Consider the following 24,549-nt stretch of genomic DNA (forward strand, 5'->3'; position numbering starts at 1 on the left):
TAGATTGAGGTCTGCAGCTGCGGTTGCTCACTGTTTCAAGATAAATGAATCCAGTGTAAGGACCACTGTGAAAAGGAAATTTGAGACACTGTTACTGCAACTATGCCATCAGGCTTGAAAACCTTGCACTTTTTGTGAAATAAATTCATCTTGTATTGAAAATGCAGCTTTTATGTGGGTATGGGATTGCAATAGAAAGGCATAGCTATAGACTCTAATGTGGTTCCAGAAAAGGTGAAGTCATTATCTGACAACTCAAAGCAAAAGGAAGGTGGAGGATCTAAAGCTGGAAAGTTTAATACCAACAGAGGATGGTTTGATAACGTCAGAAAGAGATTTGGCTTAGGAAATGTCAAGATGGCTGGGCGCAATGGCTCACGCCTGTAATCCCAACATTTTGGGAGGCCGAGGTGGGTGGATCACCTGAGGTCAGGAGTTTGAGATGAGCATGCCCAACATGGTGAAACCCTGTCTCTACTAAAAATGCAAAAAATTAGCCAGGGACAGTGGCGGGCACCTGTAATTCCAGCTACTCAGGAGGCTGAGGCAGGAGAATCACTTGAACCTGGGAGGTAGAGGTTGCAGTGAGCCAAGATTATGCCATTGCACTCCAGCCTGGGGAACAAGAGAGAAACTCCATCTCCAAAAAAAAAAAAAAAAAAAGAAAAGGCAAGATGACAGTAGAGTCAGCTTCTGCTGACCAAGAGACAGCAGCAGACAGATTCCCAGACACCATTAAGAAAATCATTGAGGAGCCGGGCGCGGTGGCTCAAGCCTGTAATCCCAGCACTTTGGGAGGCCGAGACGGGCGGATCACGAGGTCGGGAGATCGAGACCATCCTGGTTAACACGGTGAAACCCCGTCTCTACTAAAAAATACAAAAAACTAGCCGGGCGAGGTGGCGGCGCCTGTAGTCCCAGCTACTCGGGAGGCTGAGGCAGGAGAATGGCGTGAACCCGGGAGACGGAGCTTGCAGTGAGCCGAGATTGCACCACTGCACTCCAGCCTGGGTGACAGAGCGAGACTCCGTCTCAAAAAAAAAAAAAAAAAAAAAAAAAAAAAAAAAAAAAAAAAAAAAATCATTGAGGAGAAACATCTGCCTGAACAGGTTTTTTGTTTGTTTGTTTTGTTTTTTTGAGATGGAGTCGGGCTCTGTCTCCCCGGCTGGAGTGCAGTGGTGCAACCTTGGTTCACTGCAGCCTCCACCTCCTGGGTTCAAGTGATTCTCCTACCTCAGCCTCCCAAGTAGCTGGGATTATAGGCATGCGCCACCACACCCAGCTAATTTTTAGATTTTTAGTAGAGACGGGGCTTTGTCATGTTGGCCAGGCTGTTGAACAGGTTTTTTTTTTTTTTTTTGAGAGGCAGTCTTGCTCTGTTGCCCAGGCTGGAGTGCAGTGGCACGATCTTGGCTCACTGCAAGCTCCGCCTCCCGGGTTCACACCATTCTCCCGCCTCAGCCTCCCAAGTAGCTGGGACTACAGGCGCCCGCCACCACGCCTGGCTAATTTTTCGTATTTTTAGTAGAGACGGGGTTTCACCGTGTTAGCCAGGATGGTCTTGATCTCCTGACCTCGTGATCCGCCCATCTCGGCCTCCCAAAGTGCTGGGATTACAGGCGTGAGCCACCGCGCCCGGCCTGAACAGGTTTTTAATGTAGATTAAAGTGCCCTGTTCTTGGGCGGCGGGGGGGCGGGTTGAAATGCCACAAAGGACATTTATTAGTAAGGAAGGGAAATGAGCACCAAGATTTAAGGCAGGAAGGCTAACTCTAATGTTTGGTGCAAATACAGTCAGATATATGATCAGAACTGCCATTATTTATAAAGCTACTAACCCCCAGGCCTTGAAGGGAAAAGATAAACACCAGCTACCAGTCTCTTAATTGTATAACAAGAAGACCTAGACAATGAGAACCTTTTTTTCTGGATTGGTTTCACTGATGCTTTGTGCCTGAAGTCAGAAAGTACCTTGCTAGTAAGGGACTGCCTTTAAAATTCTTTTAATGTTGGGCAATGCCCCTGGCCACCCAGAACCCCGTAAGTTCAATACTAAAGGTGTCCAAGTGGTATACTTGCCCCCAAACACAATGCCTCGAATTCAGCCTCCAAATCAGGAGTTCATACAGACCTTTACAGGCTCATTACATAAGCTAATCTATGGAAAGGATTGTCATTGCTATGGAAGAGAACCCCAGTAGAGAGAACATCATAGAAGATGCCATCATTGTTATAGAAAAAGCTCTGAAGGCCATCAAGCCCAAAACAATAAATTCCTGCTGGAGGAAACTGTGTCCAGATGTTGTGCATGACTTAAGATTGACAGCAGAGCCAGTCAAGGAAATCATGAACGAGATTGTGGGTATGGCAAAAAAGATAGGGAGCGAAGTAATTTCAAGATACGGTGCTTGGAGACATTCAAGAGCTAGCAGACACGACTGGACGCGGTGGCTCACACCTGTAATCCCAACACTTTGGGAAGCCCAGGCAGATGGATCACTTGAGGTCAGGAGTTCGAGACCAACCTGGCCAACATGATGAGACCCCCCCCCAATCTCTACCAAAAACTTAAAAAAATTGGCTGGGTGTGGTGGCATGCACCTGTAATCCCACATGCTACCTTCTCTTGGGAGGTGGAGGTTACAGTGAGCTGAGATTGTGCCGCTGCACGATTCCAGGCTGGCCGACAGAGCAAAACTCTGTCTCAAAAAAAAAAAAGGCTAATAGACACTAAACCCAAGAGTTAGCAGAAGACAATTTGATAGAAATGAGTGCTTCCAAACTAGTGCCAAGTGATAAGGAAGAAGATGTAGAAGAAGCAGTGCCAGAAAACAAATTGACTTTAGGCAATCTGGCAGAAGGGTTCCGATTATTCAAGACTGCTTTTGACTTATTTTATAACATAGACCCTTCTATGATATGAGCACTGAAACTGAAGGAAATGGTGGAAGAAAGATTGGTACTGTATGGAAACATTTTTAGAGAAATTAAAAAGGAAAAGAGTCAGACGGAAATTATGATGTGTTTTTATAAAGTCATACCAAGTATGCCTGCCTCTCCTGCCTCCTCCTCTACTTCCTCCCTGCTTCCACCTCTGAGACAGCAAGACCAACTCCTCTTCCTGTTCCCCATCAGCCTTCTCAATGTGAAGATAATAAGGATGAAGACCTTTATGATGCTCTACTTCCGCTTAGTGAATAGTAAATATATTTTCTCCTCTTTATGATTTTCCTGATATATTTTTTCTCTATATTACTATATTATACAGATATAGTATATAATACATACACAAAATATGTGTTAATTGACTGTTTATGTTATCAGTAAGGCTTCTAATCAACAGCAGGCTATTAGTAAAGTTTTGGGAGAATCAAAACTTATATGTGGATTTTTGACTGTTGCGGGGTCAGAACCCATAACGCCCATGTCGTTCAAGGGTTACCTTTACACCTTTAGCTGATAATTTCCAGAGTTCAGGATTGAGGTCCTGGCTAATAATATAAATGTGGGAAATGTCCTTATATATATAGTATTTATTACTGTGAACTTGGACGAAATCACTTAGGGAAGGAGTAAATATAGATAAGAAAAGACGTTCAAGGGTACTCCAAAATATTTAGAGATCAAGTTAAAGAGGATCCAGCTAAGGAGACTAAGAAAGAGTAGCTAGAAAAGTAGAGGACTGAAAGACAAGAAGGATGTTTAGAAGCCAAATGAAGTGTTTGAGGAACAGGAAATAATAAACTCTGTCAGATGCTCCTGGTGGGTCAGGTTGAAGACTGGGAATTCACCATTAGATTTAGCAATGTGGAGGCCATTGGCAAGTTTTATAAAGCAGTAAGAATGAAAACCTTGAAGTGGGTTCAAGATAATAGAAGGGAAGGAATTTGAATTAGTGAGGTTGATACTATGTGGTTTTGATTTTGTCTCTAGTAGCAGAGGGGTATAGAAAGAAATCAGTCACTACTTAAGAGGGCTGAAGAGGAAACACTGACTCCAGAAGAATGACCAGAAAGAAAGCTGAGTAGATAGAGATTTTGCTGGTGCCTCACCATGAACCTCATGAGACTCAATGAAGGAGTCAAGGAGAGGTGGTCAGATTAGGGAAGGAATGTTGCTCTCTGAGGATAGAGTCGAGGTAGTAAGAAATGCATTGGTAATCATTGACTCCTTGAGGTTATGTCATACAGTGGATGAAGTCTTGATATAATTAATCTTCATGCCCAGACACTGATAGTGGATTTCTTTTTTTGAGACGGAGTCTAGCTCTGTCACCCAGGCTGGAGTGTCTGGCACTCCAGATCGTGCAATGGCACGACCTCTACTCACTGTAACCTACACCTCCTGGGTTCAAGCGATTCTCCTGGCTCAGCCTCCCAAGTAGCTGGGATCACAGATGCCCTCCACAACAGCTGGCTAATTTCTGTATTTTTAGTAGAGACAAGGTTTCGCCATGTTGGCCAGGCTAGTCTTGAATTCCTGACCTCAATTCATCCGCCGGCCTTGGCCTCCCAAAGTGCTGGGGTTACAGGCATGAACCACCACACCCAGCCTTACTCTTTATTATTTTAAAGTAAATCCCATACATCTTATAACTAAAATCTGGTTTCTTGGGGGTTGAACCTGGTAGAACAAAGCTTTAGCAAGAGTCATGAATCAAAAAAGAGAAGGCACAAATAAAATAATATTAGAGATAAAAAAGGTACAATAAAGGCTTCAAAATATGTGAATACATTGACACCCTTATGCTAATAGTTTTGAAAATTAGAAGCAAAGGTACAATTTTCTAGGAATATGTAAATTAACAACTTACCCAGTTTACCCAAGAAAAATTAAAAATATTTATTTACATTGATTATCCAAACATTAAACATATGATCTCAATGTTAATATATGTAGGATAATCATTTCTGGTACATATTTATGTGCTTTAATCAGTTTTTTAGCCTGTCCCATGGTATTACTGATATCTTTCTGAAAAAAATATTTTTAATACAGTGTTATTTTAATTTTTCTCATAAAATTAGCTCTAGTCTTGTTTAGAGTTGCATTTTATGCCTTATAAATTTGAAGTTAGATCTTCAATTCTTTTTTTTTTTTTTTTTTTGAGTCAGAGTTTTACTCTTGTTGCCCAGGCTGGAGTACAGTGGCACCATCTCGGCCCACTGCAACCTCTGCCTCCGGGTTCAAGCAGTTCTCCTGCCTCAGCCTCCCAAGTAGCTCGGATTACAGGCACGCGCCACCATGCCCGGCTAATTTTGTATTTTTAATAGAGATGGGGTTTCTCCATGTTGGTCAGGCTGGTCTCGAACTCCAACCTCAGGTGATCCGCCCACCTCAGCCTCCCAAAGTGCTGGGATTACAGGCATAAGCCACCATGCCTGGCCTAGACTATAACATTTTTTAAAGAGAAAAATGTTAGGTTCTAAGGTACTTGGCAGGCTCAGAGCAAATTCTACTAGCTGGGAGAGTCATAATTTTTAAGAATTTGTTTTAATTGAAATGAGTAAATACTTCAGTCTCAGTATTTTTATAGGTTCTGTCTTTATCTCCATTCATGGTACCCTTCTTCAATAATAGGGTCTTCACTATTTTTAAGGACAAAATTCATCAAGTTGTCTATGATTCTTTTGGATGTTTCACAGATTTTAAGCCTATTCTTTTATTTCATTCTGGCAGAGAACGTAAATTTATACAATTAAAAATAGGAGTTCTATCAAAAGATTCTTCCCACAAGTCAAGATATTTCAAAGTACAGTTCCAGAATTTTAAAATGAAATCATTCACCATTCCAGCTTTTCATGTGCAATTTGTTCAATTCTTATTTGCTTTTGTAGGGATAAATTTCAGTGTCTTCTTGTGCATAAGTTTTGTTTTCATGAATTGCATTTCACTAAAAGCTTCAAAAGCTTAAGTTGAATGCTTTGATTAAAGATGTCTGTTTTCAACTAAATGCAACTAAGATTTAGAGGACTTGTTTCTGATAATAATAATACCATTATTACAGTAGGACCCTTAGGTTGTTTTACAGGGTCGCTCTTCAAAGGCTTACAGATTTTAAAACCTAATCATTCCAAGCAGAGGGAGAAAGTATGTCCTGCAATGCTAGTATTTTTAGTGTATTTAATTAACATTGGTTTGTGCGCTGCTGAGGTGGGAGGATTGCTTGAGGCCAGGAGGTCTAGTAGTTTTTGTGTATTTAACATTGATTTGTGTGCAACTGAGGTGGGAGGATTGCTTGAGCCCAGGAGGTCAAGGCTGCAGTGAGCCGTGGTTAGGGCCACTGCACTCCAGCCTGAGCAACAAAATCAGAAACAAAACATGTTTTTTTCAAAAATTCTGTTGTTCTGCAATTCTAGATATAAATAAAATCTGAAAATTTGACAAGTATGGCTTCTTTTTTGTTGATATGTTATCTTGCAGCTAATTTGGACAGAATCATGAATTGTAATTCCAAATTCAAGTACTTTTGTGTTTCACAGGTTTCCTAATATAGTAAAAACATTGATTTTTCTGGCTGGGTGCAGTGGCTTACGTCTGTAATTCCAGCACTTCAGAAGGCTGAGGTAGGCGTATCACTTGAGGTCAGGAGTTCAAGACCAGCCTGGCCAGAGACCAGAGATGGTGAAACCCCATCTCTAGTGAAAATACAAAAATTAGCCAGGTGTGGGTGGCACGTGCCTGTAATACCAGCTACTTGGGAGGCTGAGGCAGGAGAATCACTTGAACCTGGGAAGTGGAATTGCAGTGACCCGAGATGGTGCCACTGCACTCCAGCCTAGGCAACAGAGCAAGATCCTGTTTCAAAAAGGAAAAAAAAAGGAATATTGATTTTTCCTACAGCATTGTAGAAAACAATAAAATTAGTATGTAGTTATTTGATACAATAAAGGATAAAACCATTTAGAAGAAAATTTAGACTACTCTGAAAGCACTTCTTTTTTTTTTTTTTTTTTTTTTTTTTTTTTTTTTTTGAGACGGAGTCTCGCTCTGTGGCCCAGGCTGGAGTGCAGTGGCCGGATCTCAGCTCACTGCAAGCTCCACCTCCCGGGTTCACGCCATTCTCCTGCCTCAGCCTCCCAAGTAGCTGGGACTACAGGCGCCCGCCACCTCGCCTGGCTAGTTTTTTGTATTTTTTAGTAGAGACGGGGTTTCACCGTGTTCGCCAGGATGGTCTCGATCTCCTGACCTCGTGATCCACCTGTTTCGGCCTCCCAAAGTGCTGGGATTACAGGCTTGAGCCACCGCGCCCGGCGAAAGCACTTCTTTCACAGGACTGCTTAACTCTATTTCCTGCCAAAGTTTGTATTTGTATTACTGTAAAAATTAAGAATTTTATCACTGGTGTTAAACTTTTCAAATAAATTTACATAGAATCCCCAATGATGTCAGATATTTCACTTTCAGCAGAATGAACTTCCAGGTTTACTTTGTTTCCATGAACTGAAGAGTAAACTAAACTATTATTGGAATTAATATGGGTGATTTTCTATTTAAAACTCCTGATGACATTGATATAATACTTTTATCATTTAACTGTTTGAAAGTTCTTTTGCTGTCCATGGCCATACCACCCTGAATGCACCTGATCTCATCCGAAATTTCTTTTGATAATGGAGACAACCCATTAACAGTCACTTTGCTTTTTTTCTTTTTTCTTTTTCTTTTTTTTGAGATGGAGTCTCGCTCTGTTGCCCAGGCTGGAGTGCAGTGGCGCATTCTCGGCTCACTGCAAACTCTGCCTCACGGGTTCACGCCATTCTCCTGCCTCAGCCTCCCCAGTAGCTGGGACTACAGGTGCCGCCACAACACCCGGCTAATTTTGTATTTTTAGTAGAGATGGGGTTTCACCGTGTTAGCCAGGATGGTCTCAATCTCCTGACCTCGTGATCCGCCCGCCTCAGCCTCCCCACTTCGCTTTTTATGCTAGGACCAGAAAACTTGGAATGAAAAGTGAACAAAATTATTTTAGAACAACTGACATTTCTTTTCATGCTGCATTGTCCAATACAGTAGCTACTAGACACATGCAGCTATGTAGATTTAAATCAATTAAGGTTAACTTCATTAAAAATTCAGTTCCTCTGTCACATTAGCCACAATTGCTCAGTAACCAGGTATAGACCATTTTCATCACCTCAGAAAGTTGTTTTGGGGAGCACTAAGTTCTTAGGAAGAATCATGCTTCACAAGATATAAACTCACCTTCTGCAGGAGTAGAATCACAGTTTTCAGGCAGCCTTCTTAAGATAACTACTAGCTTGAATAGATACTGATTCTTCTTTGGGACTTTTTTCTCTTCTAATTTTCCTGTGGTTGGTATTATCACTATAGTGTCACTATAGCCCCATGGTAAATGTCAACTAACATTTTATTCAAGTTATATTTTCATTATCAACTTTCCTGAGCAGAAATTTAGTATTTAATCTTTTATTAAATATGTACTTGATATACTTTTTAGCTCGTTGCCACTGAAAGGGTTGTGTTGGTTTTTATTTTTTTCCCAAAATTTAAAAAGCATAGCAATCAATAAAATTAATATGTAGTTATTTGATACAATAAAGGACAAAACCATTTAGAAAAACATTCAGACTACTCTAAAAGCTCTTTAGAAGACTGCTTAACTCTATTTTCTGCCTTTATTTCTTATTAATTTCACTATATTTCACTATAATTTTCCATTGGTCCCACCAACTGGCACCTATAACTTTGTACATCTCCTCCAGTGCACCTGCTGATACACCAAGAAGCCCATCGAGGCTGGGTGTGGTGGCTCATGCCTATAATCCCAGCACTTTGAGAGGCCGAGGTGGGTGGATCACCTGAGGTCAGGAGTTTGAGACCAGCCTGGCCAAGATGGTGAAACCCTGTCTCTACTAAAAACACAAAGATTAGTTGGGTGTGGTCGCGCACGCCTGCAGTCCCAGCTACTTGGGAGGCTGAGGCAGGAGAATCACTTGAACCCAGGAGGTGGAGGTTACAGTGAGCTTTGATAGCACCACTGCACTTCAGCCTGGGAGACAGAGTAAAACTCTGTCTCAAAAAAGAAAAAAAAGTCCATCGGAACAGAAACGTGAAATACTTCTCTCATCACCATTGGGACTGAAAGAAGTAGCTATCCCTAGGGTCTTATGTCTCAATTCATTCCGTTTTTTACTGACATATTGGCACTGAAAGGATTTGTTAGTTACATTGCATCAGGAAAGTGTAGGGAAAGGGGAGATAGTTTATCACTAGTCATTTTACAGATTTAACCATGTGTTATGTGTGTTATATTACTAAATGAGACCATGGCAGAAGCTGGAAGTACAAAGAAGGGGTCTGCCAAACCCACCCTAGCCTTTTTTTTTTTTTTTTTTTCTGAGACACTGTTGCGCTCTGTTTCCCAGGCTACAGTAGTGCGATCTCGGCTCACTGCATCCTGTGCCTCCTGGGTTCAAACAGTTCTCATGCCGCAGCCTCCGGAGTAGCTGGCATTACAGGTGTGCACACCACCATGCCTGACTGATGTTAGTATTTTTAGTAGAGTTGGGGTTTCGCCATGTTGGTCAGGCTCCACCCTAGCCAATTTTGATGCAACTAATACTAATATTGAGAGGTGACAGTGTGCTAGCAGCCCTCACTCTCCGTGCCTCCTCAGCCTCAGTGTCCACTCTGGTGGCGCTTGAGGAGCCCTTCAGCCCGCCACGGCACTCTGGGAGCCCCTCAATGGGCTGGCCGAGGCTGGAGCCGCCTCCTTCTGATTGCTTGTGGGGAGGTGTGGAGGGAGAGGCGTGGGCAGGAACCAGGGCTGTGCACTGCGCTCAGGGGCCAGTGCGAGTTCTGGCGGGCGTGGCCCCGGCCTGGGTCTCACAAACGGAGTGGCCGGCCGGGGCCGCCGGCCCAGGGCAGTGAGGGGCTTAGCACCCGGGCCAGCAGTTGCGGAGGTTGCGCGGGGTCCCCCCGCACTGCCGGCCTGCATGCAGCACGCTAGAATTGTCTCTGGGCCTCAGCCGCCTTCCCGTGGGACAGGGCTCGGGACCTGCAGCCCGCCATGTCCGAGCCCCCCATCCATGGAGGGCTCCAGCTCGGCCCGACTCTCCCCGACGGATGCTGCCCCGTGCTGCTTGGTACCCGGTCCCATCCACCGCCCAAGGGCTGAGGAATGCAGGCGAGGCTTGGGACTGGTGAGCAGCTCCGCCTGCAGCCCAAGTGCAGGATCCACTAGGAGAAGCCAGCTGGGCTCCTGAGTCTAGTGGGGACTTGGAGAACCCTTGTGTCTAGCTCAGGGTTTGTAAATACACCAATCAGCACTCTGTCTAGCTTAAGGTTTGTAAATACACCAATTGGTACTCTGTATCTAGCTAACTTAGTAGGGACTTGGAGAACTTTTCTGTCTAGCACTCTGTGTCTAGCTCAAGGATTGTAAACGCACCAGTCAGCACTCTGTGTCTAGCTCAGGGTTTGTAAATACACCAATTGGTACTCTCTATATAGCTAACCTAGTGGGGACTTGGAGAACTTTTCCTTTTAGCACTCCGTCTAGCTCAAGGATTGTAAATGCACCAATCAGCACTCTGTCAAAACAGACCAATCAGCTCTCTGTAAACTAGACCAATCAGCTCTCTGTAAAATGGACCAATCAGCAGGATGGGGGTGGGGTCAGATAAGGGAATAAAAGCAGGTTGCTGGCGCCAGCAGTGGCAACCTGGTTCGGTTCCTTTCCACGTTGTGGAAGTTTTGTTGTTTCACTCTTTGGATCCATGCTGCTTTTAAGAGCTGTAACACTCACCGTGAAGATCTGCAGTTTCACTTCTGATAGCGAGATGACGAACCCACCAGGAGGAAGAAGCTCCAGACATGTCTGAAGGAACAAACTCCGGACACACCATCTTTAAATAAAAACTAACACCGTGAGGGTCTGCGGTTTCATTCTTCAAGTCAGCGAGACCAAGAACCAACTAATTCCAGACGCAATATGTTTTAAAGTGAAAATTCCTGGACAAATGCCAGGCCGATTGGACAGATAAACCAGGAGCATTCCAGGCAAAATGAGACTTGTGGTCCTCCTGTCTACTCCCTATAGAAGGCAGCCTAACCACCTTACTCTGGCATTAAGATTATTCTAAATAAGTGACCTAGACTTCATTTTCTTTTTCCTTTCCTGGCTTGTGTGCTCCAGGTAAACTCCCCCGTGCTGTGTTAACTCTATTTTGGTTCATGTGATTTTCTCTGGAACTGCCCTTGTCACCAGTCTTAGCATATCTAGTCCTACTTGTTCTTTGACTTCCCAGTGTAAATACCATCTTTCTTATGAACCTTTTTGGTTTTCCCAGGTGAGAATTAATCTTTTTCTTTGGAACATCCACAACTCTTTGTATAGTTTTTTTTTTTTTCTATTTATTATATGTTATTTTTCTATTTTATTACATAAGTTATATTTTGTTTTTACTTTTTTGTATATATATAGATAGGGCACATACTAAATGAGTAAAAGCATTTGGAAGATGAGAAGTTTAAAATAAGATAGATACAGATGGCTATTTGAAACATATTTGGATAGTTGAGCTCACACATCTATTCATTTATTAATTCAACCAATATTTATTAAGGTTTCTGTCAGAGACTGACTGGTGCTAGGGATACAATGGTGGGCAAGGAAGATACGGTCCGTATTGTTGCAGAGATTATATGCCCATCTATCTTACATTCTTACAAATAAATGATTTTATGCTGGCCAAGCATGGTGACTCATGTCGGTAATCCCTTGACTTGGAGAGGTCAAGGCAGGCAGATCCCTTGAGCCCAGGAGCTCGAGACCAGCCTGGGCAATGTAGGGAGACTCTGTCCCTACAAAAAATAAACAAATTAACCAGCCTGGTGGCATGCGCCTGTAGTCCCAGCTACTTGGGGAGCTGAGGTGGGTTGATCGCTTGAGCCTGGGAGGCGGAGGGTGTAGAGAGCTGTAATCGTGCTACTTCCTAGGCAACAGAATGAGACTCTGCCTCACAATTTTAAAATTTTATGCCAAAGAAGAACTAGAGTATTAAACTCATATTTTATTTTATAGAAGAAAATTAGCACTTTATTTTTAAGGTTTATGTGTATAAAATGAGAAAAAATACTGGCTAATGTCTTCATTTTATGAAAAAGTGGTAAATATAGAGGTAGCATTCCAAAAAACTAATATGTATGAAACTAGGTGACTTGTTTTTTTTTTTTTTTTTTCCCCCTTGAGAGAGAGTCTTGCTCTGTTGCCCAGGCTGGAGTGCAGTTGTGCCATCATGGTTCACTGCAGCCTTGACCTCCCAGGCTCAAGTGATCTTCCCAGCCTCCCAAGTAGCTGATAATACAAGTACACGTAACCATGCCTAGCTAATTTTTAAATATTTTATAGAGACTCTCTGTATTTTCGAGGCTAGTCTCGAACTCCTGGCCTCAAGCATTCCTCCCACCTTGTATTCCCAAAGTGCTAGCGTTATAGGCATGAGACACCATGCCCGATGACTTTAATTTGTGTCTTTTCTTCACAGTTTTATTGTGACTTGTGGAAGTGATGGTGATGTGAGGATTTGGGAAGACTTGGATGATGATGATCCTAAGTTCATTAATGTTGGAGAAAAGGCATATTCATGTGCTTTGAAGGTAGTAAAAACAGTTATATCAATTGATATGAAATGATACTGGCATGTGATTCTTATGCTTGAGTGAAAAAAATATTTTTGAATATAGATATACCTTGTTTATCTCATGAAATAATATTTTTAAATGCATGATAATGCCATAACTTGCCCTACCAATTTTTTTTTGAGGGATGTGAAAAAACATTTTTGAATATAGATATACCTTTGCTTTTTTTATCTCATGAAATAATATTTTTAAATGCATGATAATGCCGTAACTTGCCACACCAATTTTTTTTTTTTTTTGAAATGGGATATTGCCATGTTGCTCAGACTGGTCTCAAACTCCTGGGCTCAAGCAGTCCTCCCAGTTGAGCCTCCCAGGTAGCTAGGACTGTAGGTGCATGCCACCATACCTAACCACCCCAAAATTTTAAAGGTAAACTCTGAGTGGTTTATTAGAAGAGATTAATGGACATGAATGGTGAACCAATTAAAATAAATGCAGGAAAATAATACTTTCAAGAACAGTTTAAATGTTCCCTTTTTTCCTTTAAGGGAAAACTCAGTAGTGGTTTTAGCTCACTGCTGTGGTTTGAATGTGTTACCCCAAAAGCATGTGTTGGAAACTTAATCCCCAACATAACAGTGGTGGGAGGTGGGGTCTACTGAGAAGTATTGAGACTATGAGGGCTCTGGCCTCATGATTGGATTGATGCCACTATCTCAGGAGTGGGTTCATCATAAAATGGTGAGTTTGATCCTCTTGCTCTCCCTCTTGCCCTCTTTTTACTCTTCCAAGATGGGATGATGCAATAAGAAGACCCTTGCCAGATGCCAACCCCTCAGTCTTGTAGTGTCCAGCCTTCAGAATCAAGAGACAATAAATTTCTGTTCATTATAAATTACCCAATCCGTGGTATTCTTATAGCAGTACAGAACAGACTAAAACACCTACTGATTCAGATAACTTAAGGAATTGTTCTAGAAAAGGGAATGTTTCATTAACTTTCCCAATATATGTTCATATATGTTTCTGATGTTTTGTGTAAGGCAAATATGGGAATGAGATGTAGGTTACTTGGAGAATGAAGACTTATTCAGAAGGACTTTGGAAATTAAATTTCTATAAACCCCTAAACTTTTCATTCATGATGACTTTTAATTTGAGTGTATTGTGTTTAGGTAGAAAAATCTTTCCACAGAATTCATATTTTTTCCAAACCCAGGCGCATTTAAGGTAGATTAGATGGTGTTTAGATATTCTTTTTAAAATGATCATATATAATTGGAAAATACATTCCCAGAAGAAAAAACATAAATGACCAACATACATTAAATATAAGCTAAATCTTACTAGTAAGCAAAGAAGTGCAAATTTTAAAATTGGATTTTTTTCCCCATAAAATTGGCAAGGACGAAAAATATTGCTAATCCCAGTAATAGTGAGGGCTTTGAGAAGTAAATATTATCACACACAGTGTCTGGATATATAAGTGAGAAACTTTTTTTTTTAGAGCAAATTGATACCATATATTAAAATTGGAATGGACACAGTCATTTTTGGCTATTTTCAAGTTTATGTGGAAAAGGATATTAGTAAAAGCGCAATTCATAATAATAGCAAACGTTACAAACAATTGAAGGGTCTTTCAATTGAGAAGTTATTTTATAAATTTTGGTAGAGCCATATAATGGAATACTATGCAGCCACTATAAAAATAGGGTATCTCTATTTATTTTCATCTGAAAAGATATTTATAATAAGTTGAAAATAAGTTTACAATAAGTCGAAAAAGAATGAGATTCAGAACAGTTAATATAGTGTAGTCTTACGTTTGTTAAAATAAATAAATACATATATATACACATACACACACACACAAACACACACGAATATAACAAAATTAAGAAGACTTAACCCCTAAATGTTAATGGAGATTACTTCATAAAATAAGGAACTTACCCTCTGCTCAGGATACTTTTTTTTTTTTTTGAGACGAGTCTCTACTCTGTCACCCAGGCTGAAGTACAGTGGCAGATCTCGGCTCACTGCAAGTTCCGCCTCCCAGGTTCACGCCATTTTCCTGCCTCAGCCTCCCCAGTAGCTGGGACTACAGGCGCCAGCCACCACGCCTGGCTAATTTTTTGTATTTTTAGTAGAGACGGGGTTTCACCGTGTTCGCCAGGATGGTCTCAATCCCCTGACCTCATGATCCGCCTGCCTTGGCCTCAGGATTACAGGCGTGAGCCACCGCACCCGACCTTTTTTTTTTTTTTTTGAGACGGAGTTTCATGCTTGTTGCCTAGGCTGGCGTAATATGGTGCGGGGTCAGCTCACTGCAACTGCCACCTCCCGGGTTCGCAGCCTCCCACCCAGCTAGGTGCCCACCACCATGCCTGGCTAATTTTTTTGTAATTTTAGTAGAGACGGTGTTTCACCATGTTGGCTAGACTGGTCTCAAACTCCTGACCTCACGTGATCCACCCGCCTCAGCCTCCCAAAGTGCTGGGATTACAGGTGTGAACCACCACACCCAGCTCCAATACTTTGATATTGTCATTTTTTTTCCGATCAGTGAACATATATTAGTTTACTAAGGCTGCTATAACAAATTGCCACAAATTTGGTGGCTTAAAACAACAGAAAATTATCTCACAGTTCAGAAGGCAGGAAGTCAGAAATTAAGGTGTCGTCATGATTGGCTCTTCCCAAGGCTCTGGGGGAGGATATGTTCCATTCCTGTCTTCTGGGTTCTGGTGGTGTGGCAATTCTTAACATTCCTTGCCTTATAGGTATATCACTCCAGTCTCTGGCATGGATTCTGCATTTAGGCTTTACTCTAAAAAGACATGTAATGATTTTGTTGTGGAAACATAGGGCAATGACTATTGTGGCCATGCCTTCTGATGCCTTCTCATTTTGAGACTAGCTGTGTTTTCTCTGAAAAGCTCTCTCGAGTCTCCTTCATTTTTATAACACTTAGGATCCATAGAAGTACTATTCAAATATTTTTCTTACCAGAATAAAAGAAAAATTAGAGGCTATAAGATTGGTTGCTGAAGGTAGAATTAATTTTTCTAAAGCTAGCAAATTTTTCTTGCTAATGCACATTCCAGCAAAGTTGTATATTTAGTGATAATTTTTCTCTTGATATGAACTACATTTTTTTTTTTTTTTTTTTTTTTTTTTTGAGGCGGAGTCTCGCTCTGTCGCCCAGGCTGGAGTGCAGTGGCGCGATCTCGGCTCACTGCAAGCTCCGCCTCCCGGGTTCCCGCCATTCTCCTGCCTCAGCCTCCCGAGTAGCTGGGACTACAGGCGCCGCCACCACGCCCGGCTAATTTTTTTTTGTATTTTTAGTGGAGACGGGGTTTCATTGTGTTAGCCAGGATGGTCTCGATCTCCTGACCTCGTGATCCGCCCGTCTCGGCCTCCCAAAGTGCTGGGATTACAGGCTTGAGCCACCGCGCCCGGCCGATATGAACTACATTTTTAAGGTTTTTTGGGTTTTTTTTTTTGCCAGATTTTTATCTATGGAGAGACTCCCAGTCATTTGGATTTGTTTTGCTAATGTTTCTTACCTTAATTTTTCTTTTAGAATGGAAAATTGGTCACTGCAGTTTCTAATAATACTATTCAAGTCCACACATTTCCTGAAGGCGTTCCAGATGGTATATTGACTCGCTTCACTACAAATGCAAACCATGTGGTCTTTAATGGGGATGGTGCTAAAATTGCTGCTGGATCTAGGTAAGGCTCTTTGACATCAGAAAAGGAAATAATGTTAGAACAAAAGGCCTTGTTTATTTGTTTCAGGGTAATGTTTTCAGGACTGTGACTTACTTTTTTGTTTTTTGTTTCCTCATATATTTTTTTATCTAGTAAAGGTTTTTGAGGATAAACTTGGGCTTCTTTTTGAATTGAAATATGTTGCTTTGGCCAGGTGTGGTGGCTCACGCCTGTAATCCCAGCACTTTGGGAGGCCAAGGCGGGCGGATCACCTGAGCTCAGGAGGTCAAGACCAGCCTGACCAACATGGCAAAACCCTGTCTCTACTAATACAAAAAATCAGCTGGGTGTGGCAGCAGAGCTGGCCAGGAGGCAGAGGTTGCAGTGGGCCAAGATGGTGCCACTGCACTCCAGCCTAGGTGACAGAATAAGACACTGTCCCCCGCCCAAAAAAAAAGAAAGAAAAGAAAAGAAATGTACTGCTCTGCAGATGGCCTATTTTATAATACCGAAAGCATAGCTTGATGCAAAATTTTAAAAAATTATTTTAGGGCTTGCGTGGTGACTCATGCCTGTAATCTTAGCCCTTTGGGAGGCCAAGGCGGGCAGATCACCTGAGTTCAGGAGTTCAAGACCAGCCTGGCCAACACAGTGAAACCTCTTCTTTATTAAAAAGACAAAAATGAACTGGGCGTGATAGCGGGCACCTGTAATCCTGGCTACTCGGGAGACTGAGGCAAGAGCATTGCTTGAACCCGGGAGACAGAGGTTGCAGTGAGCTGAGATCATGCCATTGCACTCCAGCCTGGGCGACAAGAGTGAAACTTCATCTCAAAAAAAAAAAAAAATATTTTAGTTAGAACTTGGACTATATAGTCAGAATATTTTGGAGTTTCTCTTGATGCTTCTTTGTCATAGGAAAACAATATAATTGGTTGCATTGCTGAGGTGAAGTGAAAGGTATAGTACTTTTAAAAATGGTTATAGCTATAATTAGGTTAGCAAATAATAGAAGTTTAAGATGTAACTAAAGAAGCCATTTAGGAAGTGTTTGTATTTTAGCATAATGGGAAATCTTGACTTGTGTTTTCAGCATATTTATAGAGCAAAACTAAAAGGTAAGTCATTAAATTTGGGTGCCAAATTTTATAAGCTGCTATAAAGAAATTACAGCATTTACTCTTGTGATTTTGAAATACTTGGACAGGCTTATGCCTGTAATCCTAGCACTTTGGGAGGCTGAGGTGGGCAGATCATGAGGTAGGGAGTTCAAGACCAGCCTGACCAACATGGTGAAACCCCGTCTCTATTTAAAATACAAAAATTAGCTGGGCGTGGTAATGTGCACCTGTAACCCTAGCTACTTGGGAGGCTGAGGCAGGAGAATCGCTTGAACCCGGGAGGCGGAGGTTGCAATTGAGATCGCACCACTGCACTCCAGCCTGGGTGATAGAGCAAGATTCCATCTCAAAAAAAAAAGAAGAGGAAGAAATATTTGGATCATAGCTTTTAGGAGAGGTGTTTTTTTTCTTTTGTTTGTTTGTTTTTTGAGACAGAGTCTTGCTCTCAGGCTGGAGTGCAGTGGCGCGATCTCGGCTCACTGCAAGCTCCGCCTCCTGGGTTCAAGCAATTCTCCTGTCTCAGCCTCCTGAGTAGCTGGGACTACAGGCGCCTGCCACCACGCCTGGCTAATTTTTTGTATTTTTAGTAGAGACGGGGTTTCACTGTGTTAGCCAGGATGGTCTCCATCTCCTGACCTCGTGATCCGCCTACCTCGGCCTCCCAAAGTGCTGGGATTACAGGCGTGAGCCACCGCGCCCGGCCTAGGAGAGGCCTTTGTATTAGCATTTATTCATTTGCGTTACTCTTTTTGTTCTTAGTGATTTTCTAGTCAAAATTGTGGATGTGATGGATAGCAGCCAACAGAAAACATTTCGAGGACATGATGCCCCTGTTTTAAGTCTTTCCTTTGATCCTAAGGACATCTTTCTGGTAATTCTTTTTTCCTTCTCTTTTTGTGTTTTTCCTGAATATGTTTAAAAATATATTTCCTACTATCTAAAAAATTTTCTGCTAACTCTAACTTTTCAAGCTTTGTTTTATTCAGGAAGAGAGTTAGCAGGAAATTTCACCCAGTTGATAAAAGGGCTTTTTGATTTAATTAATTGAACCACTTTCCGTGTGGTATTATGGCTATGACTATAGAGAAATGTGTTGTTTATTCCTGCAGGCATCAGCTAGTTGTGATGGATCTGTCAGAGTGTGGCAAATTTCAGATCAGGTAAACTCAGCAATTTAAATTTAAAGTTTTTTGCCCATTCCTGTAATAAATTGTTATATGTCATATTACTGGACCAAATTAATAATTGCTTTTCTTTAGAGTTTTCTTTGGTACCATTAAATACTTTTTGTGATCGAAGTCCACAGTAATCTAGTGTCAAAGTAAATTGTATTTGTACCTAATCACAAGGGGAATGATAATCTTATATTTAACTTTCTAAGTTTTGTAAATGAAGGGAATAAATTCAGTTATTTTATATTTGTAATGTAATGACCATGCGTTGGGCCTTGGGTTAGACAGTTAGGGATAAAAAATTATGGGTCACACTTGATTTGGAGAGTCACATATACAATTTGTTCCAATGCAGCCTAATAAAGGTTTTAAAGGAGGTACGAAATGAGGTGTTCTCCAGATTGACAGAGGGAACAGTTAAGTCTTCCCAAGACAGTCAGAGATGGCTTGGCATTTCTAGGGAGAATATGAATGTAATTGACTAAAGAAATATCTTCCACAAATAATGCCTTAATATCCACAGTTCCTTCCCTTCATTCTTGAGCTATTTAAAAGAACCGACTTTGACACTTTAACATTTTATAGTAGACCTTTGAATTTTTTTTTTTTTGTAGTCATTCTAAGAATTTCACATATTGGGGTTTTGTGTATGTGTGTATGATTATTCAGTAAGTATATCATTTGTTTATTCTGCACAGAAAATACTCTAGTTATTTAAGATTTGTACTTTTCATATCTTTGAAGGACTTAAAGCAGTTTAGGTTTATCAGGTAGTATTATAATTAAGGTACATTAAGTTGCATTTTTCTGAGATATATATTAATTTGAAGCATTTAAATATATTCAGTTCTGCATATATTTTGGGGGAGGAATTTTCATAAAGGGAAAGACATTTTCTTTTTTTACCAATTAGACATGTGCTATTAGTTGGCCACTGCTACAAAAATGCAACGATGTGATAAATGCAAAATCAATCTGCAGACTTGCTTGGCAGCCAAAAAGTGGGAAGGTAAGAGATTCTTATTTTTATTTTTATTTTTATTTTTTATTAGAAACAGAGTCTTACTCTGTCGCCCACGCTGGAGTGCAGTGGCGCGATCTTGGTTCACTGCAACCTCTGCCTCCCAGGTTCTAGCAGTTCTCCTGCCTCAGCCTCCCGAGTAGCTGGGATTACAGGCGCAAACTGCCATGCCCGGCTAATTTTTTGTATTTTTAGTAGAGAGGAGGTTTCATCGTGTTGCCCGGGGTGGTCTCGATCTCCTGAGCTCAGGCAGTTCACTCGCCTTGGCCTCCCAAAGTGCTAGGATTACAGACGTGAGCCACCGTGCCCGGCATGATTCTTATTTTTTAACCTTTGTTTTATTCAGTCCTTTTCAACTTTGAATGTAAAAATAGTTTTTTTAATTGTCAAAAAACTTTAAAAATTTGGATTATAAATTTTAGAGTACCAAGCCAAATAATTAGTATTGAAATGCTTTAAGAAACATTTGAACTTTATCAGGATTCATTTTAAAGTATAAATTTTGCATGAATTAATGAATTTTATATTTTCCTTCACATTCATACTTAATGGAACAACTCTGGAGACAGTTTTATTATGTCCACTCTCACTGTTAGTACCTAACATTTTGGAGGTACTAACTGATACAGTTAGACAACAGAAAAATATGAGAAATTTGAAAGGAAGAAAGAGAATGTTCATTATTTGCAAATGAAATGTTTATATATGAGTAAATCCCAAGAAAATCAACTGGGGAAGAAAATCATTACTAATAATAAGAAAATTTAGTAAGATAACTAGAAGCAAAATTGTTTGCATACAGGATTGTTATACAAATACAGGATTATTATCCTGTATACAAACAATAGCCATTTAGAAAGTATGTAGGAAAAATAATGCATTTACTGTTACACTGAAAAAGATACAGTAACAGGTTAAATGTATAAGAAATGTGAAAGATCTATATAAAGAAAATTTTAACATGCTACCAAGAGAAGTAAAAGAAGACTTGGATAAATAGAAACATATACTCTTAGAAAGGAATTTTTGATATAAATAAAGATGTCAGTTTTTCCCTAAATTAATCTATAGTTTTGATAACATTCACATATAAAATACCAGGCTGTGTGTGGTGGCTCATGCCTGTAATCCCAGCACGTTGGGAAGCTGAGGGAGTTTGACACCAGCCTGGGCAACATAGACCTTATCTACACAAAAAAATGAAGATTAGCCAGGTGTGGTGGCATATTCCTGTAGTCCCATCTACTTGGGAGACTGAGGCAGGAGGATCACTTAAGCCCAGAAGATTAAAGCTGCAGTAGGCTATGATCTTGTCACTGTACTCCAGCCTGGGCAATGGAGCAAAACCCTGCCTCAAAAATAAAAATATCTTATCTGAAGGCTCTTAGAAAAAAAAAAAAAAACATAATAAAATAAAATAAAAGTACCAATAAGATGTCTGGGAGGACCAAATTGAGCTGATTCTAAAGCCCATGTGGGCTTTCCACGCTACCCAGAGAAGGGTCCATATGATATTCTGGATTCTCATCATAATTTAAAGGGAAACTTTCACAATGTCTAGAACCCTCGATGTCCTGCAAATGAAGGAGGAGGATGTCCTTAAGTTCCTTGCAGCAGGAACCCACTTAGGTAGCACCAGCTTTGTCTTCCAGATGGAACAGTACATCTATAAAATAAAAAGTGACGGCATCTACATCATTAATCTGAAGAGGACCTGGGAGAAGCTTCTGCTGGGAGCTTGTGCCACTGTTGCTGTTGAAAACCCTACCGATGTCAGTCTCATATCATCCGGGAATACTGGCCAGAGGGCCATGCTAAAGTTTGCTGCTGCCACTGGAGTCACTTCAATTGCTGGCTGCTTCACTCCTGGAACTTTCACTAACCAGATCCAGGCAGTCTTTTAGGAGCCACAGCTTCTTTTTTCTTTTTTCTTTTTTTTTTTTTTTTTGAGACGGAGTCTGGCTCTGTTGCCCAGGCTGGAGTGCAGTGGCCGGATCTCAGCTCACTGCAAGCCCCGCCTCCCGGGTTCACGCCATTCTCCTGCCTCGGCCTCCCGAGTAGCTGGGAGTACAGGCGCCCGCCACCTCGCCCGGCTAATTTTTTTTTGTATTTTAGTAGAGACGGGGTTTCACCGTGTTAGCCAGGATGGTCTCGATCTCCTGAACTCATGATTCGCCCGTCTCGGCCTCCCAAAGTGCTGGGATTACAGGCTTGAGCCACCGTGCCCGGCCCGCCACAGCTTCTTATAATGACTAATCCCAGGGCTGAATACCAGCCTCTCACAGAGGCAACTTATGTTAACCTACCTACTATTGCTCTGTGTCGCACAGATTTTCCTCTGTGCTGTGTGGACACTACCATCCCATGCAACAGCAAGGGAGCTCACTCAGTGGGATTGATGTGGTGGATGCTGATCCAGGAAGTTCACATGCGTGGCACCATTTCCTGTGGGAGGTCATGCCTGATCTCTACTTCTATAGAGTTCCCGAAGAGATTGAAAAAGAAGGGCAGGCTGCTGCTAAAAAGGCTGTGACCCAGGAGGAATTTCAGGGTGAATGGACTGCTCCAACTCCTGAGTTCGGTACTCCTCAACCTGAGGTTGCAGACTGGTCTGAAGGTGTGCAGGTGCCCTCTGTGCCTATTTAGCAATTTCCTCCTGAAAACTGGTGTGCTCAGCCTGCCACGGAGGACTGGTTTGTGGCTCCCCACTGCTCAGACCACTGAATGCATAGGAACAACCACTGTGTGATCTTAAGCTGTTCTTGCACAGGCTCTGAAGCGACATGGAAATAAAGTTGATGGAAAATAAACATTGGGTCGGGTTTGATGGCTCATGCCTATAATCCCAGCACTTTGGGAGGCTGAGGCAGGTGGATCACTTGAGGCCACAAGTTCAAGACCAGCCTGGGCAACATGGCGAAACCCTGTCTCTACTAAAAATACAGAAATTAGCTGGGCGTGGTGGCACACACCTGTAATCCCAGCTACTTGGGAGTCTCGGGCATAAGAACTGCTTGAACCCGGGAGGCGGAGGTTGCAGTGAGACGAGATTACAATACTGCACTCTAGCCCCGGTGACAGAGCAAGACTCTATCTCAAAAAAGAAAATAAACAATTGGTTTCTTAAAAAAATGAGAAAATCCATGTGGAAAATGAAAAATTTTGAAAAAGAAGTGTTGCAAATAATCTAATTCAATCAGATAATAAAACAAAGTTATGAGAGTTAAAAGTTTGCTATTGAGTTATGAATAGACACATACCTGTTAAAGAGATAAATAGACCCAAATGTATATGGAAAGTTAGTGTATATAAAGGTAGAGAAAAGGAGATTTAGCAAACGTATTAGCACAAGGATATGAATACCAGGAAGTGGGAATCTTTGAGGACCATCTTGGAAGCTTTCTTCCACATGATGAGTTTGTATATAGGTATTTACTATTATTTCAACTTTTCTATTCTTTCGAAATTTTTCAGAAAATAAAAGTAGATCATACAAAAAGTAAATAATTTTGCATGATACAAAATATTATAGTCACAGTACAAATGACAAACTGGGGAAGAAAGTTTGAAACAATAAAACACAGCTAATTTCCATAGTACGCAAAGTATTCTTACAAATCGGTAAAAACCCATTAGAAAGATAAGCAAAGACATGAGCAGACAGTGTACATAAAAAGTATACAGTTGGTGGCCGGGCACAGTGGCTCACGCCTATAATCCCAGCACTTTGAGAGACTGAGGTGTGTGCATCAACTGAGGTCAGGAGTTCGAGACCAGCCTGGCCAACGTGATAAAACCCTGCCTCTACTGAAAATACAAAAATTAGCCAGGCGTGGTGGTGTGCACCTGTAGTCCCAGCTACTCAGGAGGCTGAGGCAGGAGAATTGCTTGAACCTGGGAGACAGTGGTTGCAGTGAGCTGAGATGGCACTACTTCTCTCCAGCCTGGGCAATATATATATATATAAATATACAGTTTGTTTTTCTTTCTTTTGTAGATATATACACACACACACAATTGGCTTTTTAAATTATTTTTTCTTTCCTTTTTTTGAGACATGGTCTCACTCTGTTGCCCAGGCTGGAATGCGGTGGCATGATCATGATTCACTGAAACCTCTGCCTCCTGGACTCAGTTACATCCTCCCACCTCAGTCCCCCACCCGAGTAGCTGGGACTAGAGGCACGCGCCCACAATGGCTGGCTAATTTTTTTATTTTTTGTAGAGACAGGGTCTCATTATGTTACTCAGGCTGGTCTCAAACTCCTGAGCTCAAGTGATCTGCCTGTCTCAGCCTCCCAAAGTGCTGAGATTATAGGCCTGAGCTACCACACCTAGCCCATGTGAACTTTTAACAATGTACATTCTAGAGTAAAGTGATAATTGAGCTCAAGGAAATGTAGTGTGTATTTTTTTCTTTGCTTACAAAAAAATCTAATTGAAAATTATTTAAAATAAAGATTTTATTATATATTACTAATTGTTTTTTGGATAATCATGGAATGAATACACAGTTTTTTCTACTAATCAGTTTCTTTAGAAGAATGCATAAGAAGATACATTTCTTGTTTTTCAAGATATTTGAAGGATTCTGTCTTTATTTTCCGCCAACAAATGGGAGGAATTTTTAAATTAGAAGGGCCTAGATTCCTTAAGAAGTAGTATTGAAGGTCAGGCACGGTGTCTCACGCTGTAATCTCAACACTTTGGGAGGCTGAGGCAGGAGGATCACTTGAGGCCAGAGTTCAGTACCAGCTTGAGCAACACAGCGAGACCCCATCTCTAAAAAAAAAAAAAAAAAAAAAAAGACACACACACACACACACACACCAGGAAAAAAATTAGTTGGGCTGTAGTCCTAGCTATTTGGGAGGCTGAAGCAGGAAGATCCTTTGACCCCAGG

The 24,549-nt window shown here is 41.3% G+C and overlaps 2 protein-coding genes across 7 annotated transcripts in view; one reads left to right on the forward strand and one right to left on the reverse strand.

Moving 5' to 3' along the window:
- Positions 1–24,549, reverse strand: part of MAPK1IP1L (mitogen-activated protein kinase 1 interacting protein 1 like) — a 126,170-nt gene that overhangs the window by 42,055 nt on the left and 59,566 nt on the right. The gene's annotated exons all lie outside the window — the stretch shown is intronic.
- Positions 1–24,549, forward strand: part of WDHD1 (WD repeat and HMG-box DNA binding protein 1) — an 86,603-nt gene that overhangs the window by 2,594 nt on the left and 59,460 nt on the right. For 4 of the 6 annotated variants that reach the window (XM_050798232.1, XM_050798233.1, XM_050798236.1 and 1 more), the window contains exons 3-7: positions 12,513–12,624; positions 16,202–16,353; positions 18,213–18,324; positions 18,563–18,613; positions 19,539–19,634. In XM_050798232.1, the coding sequence (XP_050654189.1) occupies positions 12,513–12,624; positions 16,202–16,353; positions 18,213–18,324; positions 18,563–18,613; positions 19,539–19,634 (523 nt within the window). The other 2 variants (XM_050798238.1, XM_050798235.1) reach the window with 2 other exon arrangements.

This window comes from Macaca thibetana, chromosome 7, assembly GCF_024542745.1.
Source record: "Macaca thibetana thibetana isolate TM-01 chromosome 7, ASM2454274v1, whole genome shotgun sequence".
Classification (NCBI taxonomy): domain Eukaryota; kingdom Metazoa; phylum Chordata; class Mammalia; order Primates; family Cercopithecidae; genus Macaca; species Macaca thibetana.